At 42.2% G+C, this 12,473-nt stretch overlaps 1 protein-coding gene across 1 annotated transcript; it reads right to left on the bottom strand.

Moving 5' to 3' along the window:
• Positions 1 to 2,804: 2,804 nt before the first annotated feature.
• Positions 2,805 to 12,344, bottom strand: LOC140557199 (keratin, type II cytoskeletal cochleal). The gene is made up of 9 exons (XM_072681429.1): positions 10,992 to 12,344; positions 9,775 to 9,983; positions 7,706 to 7,766; positions 7,480 to 7,575; positions 6,265 to 6,429; positions 4,819 to 4,944; positions 3,637 to 3,857; positions 3,264 to 3,310; positions 2,805 to 3,047 (listed from the first exon to the last, which is right to left on the bottom strand). Exons 1-9 carry the CDS (start codon positions 11,448 to 11,450, stop codon positions 2,953 to 2,955), a joined length of 1,479 nt encoding a protein of 492 aa, XP_072537530.1. The 5' UTR covers positions 11,451 to 12,344; the 3' UTR covers positions 2,805 to 2,952.
• Between the last annotated feature and the right edge of the window lie 129 nt (positions 12,345 to 12,473).

Raw genomic sequence — 12,473 nt, 5'->3', positions numbered from 1 at the left:
ATCAAATCCTCACAGCAGCTTTCTAGTCTATATGTTGTACATTGGACTAAACAATGCTTAGGAAACTAGGCTTTGTAAACAAAAGCAATGTTTTACAATATGTTACAATTAAACAACATTAAACAATATTTGTAATATTTTAAATATATATATATATACACAAAAACACTTTAAATTAAGATCTGACCTGCTCCACTTTTTCAGATATTTTTAGATCTGTACTTCAATTTTTCACACTGTAAAAATGCCAGGCTAACATAAACCGATGCAGTAATGTGTTAGTAGCGTTGTTTGAGTAAAGTCAATTTAGCTTAGTCCATCTGGCAATCCATGTTGATCAAACAATCCATATCAAAAACACCAGTAAATGAGCTGCAGCTGAAACTAATTACATACTGTGGAAGATGTTTAGTCTGTGACTCCGCCCCCTAAATCTATGATCTGATCTTCTATGATCTGATCATCATACTGGATGAGCAGCAGTTAGACCGTAGGGTCGGTCTAGAGCTGTGAAATTACACTACATAAAAACACAGTTCTGAGTAAATTTACCTTTCTGCTCTTTCTCAGACACAGAAATGTACATGATGTCACACCTCTGGAGTGGAGCAGCTGTCTAACTGCACGACCCTCCATGGTAAAGAGTCTGAAAATTGGAAGGCCTCCCCCAATCCCAATGTGATAGGAAGTGTTCTGACCTGCAGGTGGAAATAAACAGTAAACAGATTGAGGGGGCGGAGCCACAGACTAAACATTTCACACAGTGTTTAATAAGTTTCAGGCTTTAAGGCTCAACTTTCTATGCATTGCTGACCAAACTGCGTATTCGTAGATGAACGAATGAGTTTCATCACAGACTATTTTTGTCTTACACTCCAGTAGTTTGACTTGGAATCTGATCAGGCCGGTTTCTCTTTCTCAGAACAGAATTTCCTACCGAAATAACCTGCTGGGCTTTAAAAGGTTGTAGGTGAGATAATAGTCTGGGAGAGGTAGGAATGCTGCACTTATGCTGCAATTATAATCATCAACACACAGCCTGGTTAGATTGAGATGTAAAGTTCTTTGCATTCTTCTGTGGCATTCACTGTGGCCTGATCAGCCTGCCAACATAAGGAGAACAATGCAGTTTAAATCATTAGCATTAATAATTTTCGGTGAGGATGATTTTTGCATGACCACTTTTAGAAAGGTTAAGAATACTTCATGGTGTACTGGCAATTAAAACCAAATTCCAGAGACGTGTAAGTTATGATGCCCCGCCCCCTGAGCAGTCCTCAGTAACTGTGGGCCTGCCAGGATTTCATGCTGTAAAAAATAATATAAGTAATACCATAAAAGTGGTCGTATTGTTGTCCTCGGGTTCCACGTTGGCCCCACATATGGGTGCCCACCAGTAATGGGACCAGGTAAGGATAAACATGGGTCACATCTGCATTGCTGAATTGTACACTGCATGCAGGGCCTAGATGGGTGAGTTTAAGGTAGGCTGTAATAAATGAGCCAGTTTTGGAAAGCCCAACTGGGTCCCAGTGACAACACATGCACAAACCCACTCAGTGCCCATGCCCACCTAAACCCACCTGGCCTACGTTCCACCCATGTGAGCATGTTGATTGGGGAGATACACCCTGCTGCAAGAAAGTCAGTACTGTAAGCTGGTGGCTAGATTTACACTTTTTACTAATCTTGACTAACTTAAACACACACATACAGTGATGGAGCTCCATCTAATACTTTTAATAGATAAGCTGCAGCAACCACCTGTAACACCTTAGCAACCAGCTGAAATATCTTATCAACTGACTTAGCAGCCCCCTGATTCAGTCATCCTCTTTAATTCTATTGTTTTACATTTCAGGACTTTTGGTCCATTTGGTCCTTATCTGGTTTTGAAATTAGGTAAATACACCCTCAGATGAACAGCAACACACAACAGATTAAATTATGTCATTCTTTATTGAACAAAATTAAGTACACCCCATGAATCAATGAACCTCCCTTTAACAGCAATTTGAACTTGTTTATGCACAGCTATCTTAAGGTCTGAGCCACTGCTGTGCTTGGGATCATTGTCCTGTTGCATGACCCAAATATGGCAAAGCTTTAGCTGTGAGAGTCTAGAATTTTTTGGTACATTGAGAAGTTATTGGTCGACCCAAAGACTGCCAGGTGCCCAGGTCCATGTGGCTACAAAATAAGCCCAAACCATTACCCCTCCACCACTCGGTGCTTGACAGCTGGTATGAGGTGTTTGTGCTGATACCCTGTGTTTGGTTGGTGCATTGTGCACATGTTTAAGACGTCTTCTGGTTTGTTCAGATGCAACTTTGCATACTTAAGCCGTGCTGTGGGTGTTATTAGGAAGAAGAGGCTGGAGAACACTTCAGACCAGCAAACTGCCAAAAAGTCTGCTTTTATAGAGGTAGTCTTTAATCACAGGCATTTGATTAGCAGCACCTGGCTGTTACTAACCCTCTTAATTCTCCTATTGAGAAATAATTGTATGTTGTTGTTCATCTGAGGCTGTATTTGCTTATTTTTAAGAGCTTCTAAAGACCAGATGTATGACTGAATATCATAGCAACCTTAGCAAAACCGCAGCACCCCTTGGGAACCACCTGGACACCTTAGTAACCATCATAAATACCAAAGTAACTGTGTATCAACACCCTAGCAACCACCAGAAATACCATAGCAACTGCAAATCAACAACCTATCAACCACCTGGGACACTATTGCAACCACTTAGCATAAAGCAAAAACAGTAGACACAAATGGCTCAGTATTGGGAAGTAGCCAGCTTTATTGATATGTGTACGTGTTCGGCATCAGAGTAAGATGATCCAAAAGATGAAATCAAAACAAATCTGACATGAAAGAGATGAACGAAGGCAAAGGCAAAAGGAGCAGGTGTTGTCTTGTGCTTTGGTGAGATATTGAAGGGATATTTTAGTTTTGAGCAGAGAAGACAGTGTTGTCCTGAGTCTCGACCATCTTAATGAGGACTTTAGAATGAGAGTTGGGCATCTGAGGCACAGCATGGCCTGGAAAAAGATGTATTTTAGTTGATATAACAGTCTGTGATACATGAACATGACATACTGTAAAACATTTACTGTCAAAGTTTTTTTTTTTTTTTATGAACTGGCAGTAGGGTTGCCAGGAGCTTACCCTTAATATAATAATAATACTATTCCACTCATTCATAACTCGGAGGACTAAGGACTTAACACTTACTGATACTGTCTATTGATACTCACTGTTTTTTGACACCATCTGGACACGTACAACTGGTTGGTGTTCAATTCTGATGGTTGAAAAGCAAAGAGGGGAATTGACTTCAAGGAGAATTCCACCACATTGTAAATTTTAAGTATAATTTGCTCATTCACCAGTACTCAAAGCAGCATCACTGCTATTGTGAGCTGCTCTGAAATGGCCAGTTTCATCTAAACAATCATATTTCTCTTACTTCTTAATTATGCAGCAAATTAAAAAATCTCAGCCCTTTAAAAGTGTACACTTTTACTTGTAGACCCAGTGGTCTTTATGGCTAGCTTAAGATATTAATCAGCAAAAATGCTAACACACTCATTCCCATTTCTTGAACAGGTCTTTTAAGAGTTCTCTCACCGGTTCTCCTCTCCTTCCAGCAGTTTCCTATAGGTGGCGATCTCAATGTCCAGTGCCAGTTTGACATTCATTAGCTCTTGATACTCGCGGAGCTGCTTGGCCATATCCTGCTTGGCCTTCTGCAATGCCACCTCCAGCTCTCTGATCTGCTGCTGAGCCTCACGCACTGCCTCGTCTCCACGACGCTCTGCCTCCACAATCTGACCATTCACAGTGTCGTGCTGCAGGGGTCAACACAAAGAAACCAACAAGTCAGGCCAACGTAAAATAACGCAGTAACTGATTACAGATTTGGTCAAAAGTTCTCCTAACTCACATTTTTCACTTTTCCATCTCAGTTTGATCAACAATATAAATTGTAGTAAATGAGCTGCAGCTAGGTGTGATGTTTCGTCTGTGGCTCCTCCCCCTTATTCTGCTTAATGTTTATTAATCTGCAGGTTGGAACTCCCCCTATCACAATAAGGAGGCCTTCCTATTCTCAGAACCGCCTTAATATGGAGGGCTGTGGTGTTAATAAGATTTGATCTCGTGCCTCTCTTGACAAGCAGGCAGTTAGACAGTTGCTCCACTCCAGAGCTGTAAAGTTATGTACATTTCCATGTCTGAGAAAAAGCAGAAAGGTAAATTTACTCAGAACTGTGTTTTCATGTAGTGTAATATGGCTCTAGACCGGCCCTATGGTCTAACTGCTGCTTATCAATTGTGAGGAGATCAAAAGTTAAAATCCCAGCAAGGGCTCAGTGCTCCACTGCCCAAAGCCTCCTGGGGATCTGGGGATGTCATGTGATAGGGTCCTAACCTCTTTAAATTCTAAAAGCTCATTTACTAATGTTTTTGAGGCTCTAATTAAAATGCACTGTTAACCAAACAGTTAATCAAAGTAAATTACTAAACTAAATGGGGTTAACTCAAAAACGCTTATTAAAGTTAACCTAACTATAAAACAATGTGCTGTGAAAAGATTATACTACATCATCTCTCTTAAATGTCACTTTACAGTAAAGTACTGGAGAGCAAAGCAACCTTTCTAATGTTTAATGATTTCACTAATTAAAATGTAAACACATCAAAGCCCCCCTCTTGCTGAAGCTACAACAAAGTGGCCTGTGTTTAAAACCCTCTGCTGGGAGTTCGAGTGAAGCTGGTTGTGTCTGGTTTTCGTTGTGACATGGCTGTTACCTGTAGTTTAGCGGAGGAGATTTCAGTTTGCAGGCGAGTGATTTGTCTGTTGAGCTCTGAGAGTTCACTCTTACTGTTCTTCAGCTCTGAGCTGCGCTGCTCGGCCTGAGACAGCTTGAGTTCATACTGGGGAGAGATTGCTTATCATGTTAGAATAATGATAACACACCCAAACAAAGACACATATGCAATTTATTACATGTAATTTGTGTTATATATAAGTAACTATGTATGTATGATAATATTTCGTGTATGTATTATACACATGTAAGCACCTACTCGTAATAATGTCTCACACAGTATATTGCATATATGCAGGTACCTATGTACTAGTACTAGTATATATTGGTAAAATTACATGTATATGTAAAAATTGTGTTATATGTATGAATGTACCTATAGTAATATATATATATATATATATATATATATACCCTAAATATATGTACAGATACAGTATGTAATGGTAATGTGTTTCATATGTATTATAGACACATTGTAAGCAACTATTTTGTCTCAATATGTCTCATGCACAGTACATTATGTTCACACAAAAGCAAATTTATGTATATTTATTAGTAATATTATTACACTTATACATAATCATAAATGTCCATAAATGTAAATTTGCATGCACAGATACATATAGTAATATGTACTACATCTATATGTATTAATAATGCCCTATAAATACTCAATATGTATTACATTAATCTAATATCCAAGTACCTATTTGTAATAATATTTAGTCATATTTAAAATGTTATAATATTATAATAATGTCCCATACATGTAAATATGCAAGCACCTATGTAATAATATTATAGTATCATATGTATTATATACAAGTGCCTATTTGTATATGTATATTTGTATACACCGTCCTACGTAGTGTACATATGCAGATACGTAATAATGTGTCATATAAAGCCTATGTGTAATAATAATAAAATGTCCTATATAAATTGTATCTATGCGAGCACCTATTTGTAACGATAGTATGTCCCACATGTGCCCAACTATACAACTCACAAACATACATAGAAACATACTAATGTTGTGGACAGTGCTCTACTTCGTTGTGTGAATGTCTGATGCCCTTTACTGTAATTGATTTGTTTGTTTGAGTTTCACCAGAACGTTGGGTAACCAGCTCCTGTACTTAAACAGCAGGTTTGTGTATTTATGTGTAAAGAATGCAGATACATATTTGAGCTTGAACAGTGGTGTGAATTACTGTGGATATTTGTGTGTAGCTCTGCAAGTAGGTATATATGATGTTAGCCTTTGGCCTATTTTAGTGGAATTGTGATTTTTTGTTAGCCAGTTCTTCACTACAGGAACAAAACATTCTTGAACAAGGGGTTAATCTACTTTACCCACCTCTAAGTAGGTGGATATGCTCTTTATGTGTAGCTTTATGAGCAGGTATATAAGTGTGCTCACTTTGTTCTTGTACCAGGTTTCAGCCTCCTGGCGGCTGCGTGCCGAGACCCCCTCGTACTGACTTTTCACCTCCGCCACAATCTTCTGCATGTTCAGCTGCCTGCTGTTGTCTATCTGAACCACCACAGAGGTCTCCTTCAACTCCTCCTTCAGCTCCAGCAGCTCCTGCACAGACAAATGCAATATATGTTCAAAAATATCCAGACACTTCAGTTACTTTAAGGTGCAAACATTGCTGACACACTTATAGGAAGCTCTGGGGCAGTTGCAGATGAGCCTAAGGCCACCATGCCAATGAATTGTGTTTCCTGGAGTGATGGAGCTGGAGTGGGATCTGTGATCAGTAATTAAACAGATAAATCAGGAGTGGCTCAGCGGTCTAATACGCTACCACTATGGCCCAGAGAGGAGCAAAATTGCCCATGCTCACTCCGGGTGGGTAGATGGCGCTTTCTGCCCTTATCACTCTTAAGGGTGATGTTGGGCAGCACAGTCATCTATTATCTGGCATGACGAAGCTGGTGTGGTGGAGATGGGGACCCAGCATTTCCTCCAAACATGTCGAATGCCCGGCAATGCTGCATGCTTGATAGTTCGACAAGCGGCGATGGCTGGTTTCGTCATCGGAGGAGCTGTGTTAGGTCCTTACCCTCCTAGTGTTTGGAACATTGCTAGTGCTAGGTTTAGTTACGACTGGGTGGGTTGGCAGTACCAAAAAAACAAAAAAAACCCCAAAAAACACCCACACACAGATCAAAACATGATCTATTTAATGCGCCTATGGCTGAAGGCAATCAAATCTTCACAGCAATGTTCCAACATCTAGTTTAGAGCCTTTCCCGAAGTCTGGAGGCTGTTTCTACAGCACAGAAGTGAAACCTCATTAATACCATTGATTTCAAATAAAATGTTTTGCAGGTGTCTACAAACTTTTGGACACAGTTCTTAATACATGATATTTTACACTGCCATATTTGTACTAGCATAAGGACAAGATATCCTCATATACAACAAAGCACTCTGGGTTCTGAATTAATCCGTCCATCTATTCTCTTATCCACTTCTTCCTGGTCAGGTCATGGTGGGTCTGGATCCCTACCAAGAATGATATGGGCGCAAGGCAGGAATATGCCCCTGGAACAGGGCACCAGTCTAGCTCTGGATAAGAGCATCTGCTAAATGCTGTAAATATGACACATGAGCATGTGAATGCACCTGTTCATAAAAGGCCTTAAAGAAATTCAGGTCTCCCAGAAGTCCTGCCACGTTGTCCTCCAGTCCAGTTCTTCCCATGTATCCAACATCAACATCCTGTTGAGACAAGAAGATTCAGACCAATCATAAACTGAAAAAACACTGAAGCTTTTCATTGCTTGTGCTGATGGTGGATCTGAATGTGTGAGAGTGTGGGGTAGTCATGCAAGCTGTAATAGTATCATACCTTCTTCACATGCACAAAATCATTTTCTGCGTTGTTTCTCTTATTAATCTCGTCTTCGTACCTGCGGGGAAGGGAGTTGGCATGCGGTCATGCAGACACTGAATGCTGTACTTACATGCTTTATAGTAACATGCATTTTGCGAGCTCACTGAGGTGTAGCTTTTAGATTCACTTGTCAAATTGTATTTTAGCACTGTCAATCAAGCTTTTACGCTCTTAAAAACATCCAGTTTCTCCTCGAAAGTCTATAGGGCTTAAGTCTAGATCTGAAGATTATTTAGGGAGCAGGGTCGCTGTAATGCCATTCAGGCTCAGAATACAAGAAACTAGATGCTACAAAGGCATCTATGCAACTGAATGAGATTTTGTCATGTACAGTGTTACATACAGCTAAAACTAAGCACCAATTAAGGACCAATGTCTATACTGGTATACAACTATATATGGTACACGAAATGGACAAAAGTATTAGGACACCTGCTCAATTATGTTGGTGCAACTGTCTCTACTGTCCTGGGACGGCTTTTTTCCTCAGTATGTTGGATGATCACTACCCATCTCATCCTCAACTCCACAACTCAACACAGTTCTTCCACTGCTCCACAGCTCAATGCTGTCAGCAATAAGTGCAACTGTGTACACTGTACAGCGAAATGTGTCCTCTGCATTTAACCCTGTGGTAGTGAACACACACACACACACTAGTGAACTTGGGGCAGTGAGTACACACACACCCAGAGTGGTGGGCAGCCAACTCCAGCGCCCGGGGAGCAGAGAGGGTAAAGGGCCTTGCTCAAGGTAGAGGGTAAAGGGCCTTGCTCTGTGGTAGTGAACACACACACACACACACACACACACAGCGGTGGGCAGCCAACTCCAGCGCCCGGGGAGCAGAGAGGGTAAAGGGCCTTGCTCAAGGGCCCAACAGTGGCAGCTTGCCGAGCCCGGGAATCGAACCCACAACCTTGTTATCAATAGTCCCAATCGAATCCGGGCCGTGGCGGTGAGCCTAACAACTAGACCACCAGGGAACAAGATATTTTTTTATAGGGAGACACAGCATGCAGGTGATTCTTCAAATACCAGCTGGAGCGGCATTTAGAAAAAGTGCTCTGACCAGTATTTAAATGACACGTCTGAGCAAATGCTAGTTGTGCTCATTAGGGCTTTGCTAATTAGCTGCTCAGGTGAAACAGGTGTGAGCATGCTTCAGTGCTGCAGCTCTCTTCAGCTGCACTCTCCTGTTCCTGGCTTTAGCGCTTAGCAGCTATCCTATTGCATTTAGCAATATTCGAGCAATATACATGATAAATAGTGAGCATGTAATACACTATCTGGACAAAAGCTCATGTCATAGTTTCTTCTGAGATCAAGGGTATTAATTTTGTTGGAGTAACTGTTTCTACTGCCCAGGGAAGATTTCTACTTAATTATGGAGCACTGCTGTGGAGATTTGATTGTATTCAGTGTCAGTGACAAAGGCGTTAGTGGTTTCAGGATGTTGGATGATCACTCAGCTCATCCCAAAAGTACTGGATGGAGCCTCATCAGTCCAGAGATCACAGTTCTTCCACTGCTCCACAGCTCAATACTGGGGGGCTTTATACACCTTTATCCCACGCCTGGCATTAAACCTGGCATGGTGCCAATAGGTTCATGTTTATGTGCTCCAGAGAGTCCCACATATTTTCTATTAGCAATACTTCTCTACAGGGACTAGACAAGCTGTGTGTGTGCATTTGCACATCCATCCACAACCAACCACCGCCTCTTTCTGAACTGCCGCCAAAGCAATTTCACAAGTCAACCAATGCGCTCAGAGGTAAGCGCCGGGTACCCAGCTTTGATGCATCGGCTGACAGATACCCTGCATCACACTGAAGTGATGAGGGCGGCTTCTGACGTGAGAATGGTGTAATCTTTACCTCACAAGATTGGAGTATAGCACCAGTACTCAGAAAACACAGGGTCATTAAATTCTGTCATTCAAACTGACACATCAATTGACATCATGATATTGTGCTGGCAGGGTTTTTGGACCACACTGTGGATTGCTCAGAGTTCCTGACCTCTGTTTGTTCTCATCCACCTGCAGAAGGGTGCTGTGGAGTTCAGTCTCCAGCCGATCCTTGTCTCTCTTTAGGCCATCCAGTTGGGCCTGCAGGCTGCTGATGTAGGCCTTCATCATTGGCTCCAACTTGGAGTCCTTGGACTTCTCATCCTGCAGCAACCTCCACTTCGTCTCCAATAACTTATTCTGCTGCTCCAGGTGGCGCACCTGAAAGACAGAAGGAGGGAGAGAACAGGTGGGAGCTGTTAACAGACAGAGGAAGGATTGATGGTCTGGTCTCCGCTCTGGTGTAACAGTTAGTGATACTGGTGTTGCTACTACTGCTGGTGCAGATGGTGATGGTGCTTTCGTGATCAGCTATCATGAATAAAATGAATGCATGTTTTTATTTATATCGTTTAGAACAAATTGGCGACCTGAGTATAAGGTTTTTTGAAGACATAGACGTAGACTCCATGCCACTTTGCTATCTGTGCAGTCAGTTACAGACAGCAATTCGCCATAACATTAAAAACACCTGCCTAATATAGTGCATCTCCCCTCCTGCCACCAGAACAGCTCTGACCTGTCGAGAGATTGTCTCTACAAGACCTCTGAAGACATTAAGTTGCAAGGTGAGACCTTCAATGACCCTGTCCCCGGTTCACTGGTTGTCCTTTCTTTGACCACTTTTGGTATTTGGTATTTACTAACCACTACATACTGGGACCACCTCACAACACCTGCCTGATGTTTTGGAGATGTTCTGACCCAGTTTTCTGGACATCACAATTTGGTTCTTGTTAAAGTGTCTCAAATTGCCCATTTTTTCAGCTTCCAACACTTGCTGCCTAATCAGTAGATCCCACCCCAGACAGGAGCCACTGGAACCAGATAATCAATGTTATTCACTTCACTTGTTTTAATGGTTTTAATGTTATGGCAGATTTGGATGTAGCATTTGGATGAGGCACAAACACACTGTGAAAGGCTGTTACAGTCTGGACTGCTTTTCAAATGAGACGCAACACATGGCAGCCAATCGGAACAGAGGTTATTTGCATATACCAATCTTAACAGCCAATTCTAAGGGATGAAGAGATGTTGGAAAATCCACATAACTTAAAAAAGTGGACCTAAAATACGAGAAAATGAGAACTTTAAGGAGGTTCCTCAACTCATTGCTCTAAAGTACCCTGTGGAGGACACCAGAAACATGCTGCCTAGCCATCTCACCTTGTCAATGAAGGAGGCAAATTGGTCGTTGAGTGTTTTGATCTGCTCCTTCTCCTGCAGTCTAACAGCATGCAGGCCGGGGTCCAGGTCCAGCTGCAGCGGGGTCAGCAGGTTCCTGTCCACTGTAACAGCCCTAACGGGCAGGCTCAGTGCAGGAGCATCCCCAAAGCCAAAATATGAGGTGCCCGTGCGCGGGATGGTCACCCCGGCCCGGGGATATGAGCCCAGAGAGAGGCTGCTGAAGCTCCTCACGGTGGAAACACTGTTGACACGCTTACTCATGACTGCTCCAGAGCAGAAGAGGACTGTGGAGGGTGGTTTAGGAGGTCTGCGGAGTCGTGGACTGCCAGCTTTTATGCTTAGACAGTGGGGTGTGTGTGTGGAGGTATGCACATTCCTCAGATGGAAAAGCGAGTTCAACCACAGATAGCACAGCTCACACACATACTGTGCATTCATCTAGGATGCATGCTTTTACACTCACACACACACACACACACACACACACACACACACACACACACATTTACAGTGTGTGTCTAGAAGCTGTTTCAGCACTGATGTAATCTCAGTATTGTTAAACGCTGTCCTGTATTAGTTTTGTTGTTATGAGCTGCCATGATTTGGTTTGTACACCATATGGACAAAAGTATTGGGACACCTGCTCATTCATTGTCTCTTATGAAACATCCTGCTTTTGTCAGAGTAGCTGCCTCTACTGTTTAGGGAAGAAGACTTTCTACTAGATTTTGGAGGAGCATTGCTGTGAGGATTCGATTGGCCAGGATGTTGAATTACCACCACCCCACCTCATCCCAGACTCCCCAACTCTCCAACTCATTCCAATCCTTATTGTACAGAGGACCATCATTCCAGAGAACACAGTTCTTCCACTGCTCCACAGCTCCAATGCTGGGGGGCTTTAAACCCCTCTAGCCCTCACCTGGCATTAGGCATTAGCAGGTAGTGTATGTGTGCTGCACAACTCCAGACTGCTGGGCCTCAGGCCTGGGGCCTAGAGAGTTTGGTGTGTTTCCCATAGATTCCTGTGGGGTTCCTCTGGGTGTCCCAGTCCCGTCCCCCCCCCATGGTCAATAGGCCTTGCTAAATTGTCTCCTAGATGTGCGTGAATGGGTGTGTGATGATTCCAGGTAGGATCTGGACCCACTGCGACCTTGAGCGAGATCAAGATGCAGGAATTTGTTTTAATCAGAAAAATATTGTGGCGAGCCGAAGAAACCCAGAGCGGTTCTCTCTAGTCAGCACGACTAGTTTACACAGTTTACAGCGTGAGAGAAAACAGAAGAAACTTTATGATATTTTTTTATATTTTAAAAAGTCATTATGCAAAGCTGAAATTACAATTAATAAGGAAATATCTCACGTGCAGCAATAAACACATTGCCATATTACTCATAACACAGGATGGAAAAAAGAAAATCACTGTAATTATGATGACTGTATGCTGTGTAATTATTGATC

Source organism: Salminus brasiliensis, chromosome 6 (genome assembly GCF_030463535.1).
Source record: "Salminus brasiliensis chromosome 6, fSalBra1.hap2, whole genome shotgun sequence".
NCBI lineage: Eukaryota > Metazoa > Chordata > Actinopteri > Characiformes > Bryconidae > Salminus > Salminus brasiliensis.
Note: the sequence above shows the minus strand (reverse complement) of the source record. Positions and strands in the feature narration are given on the sequence as shown.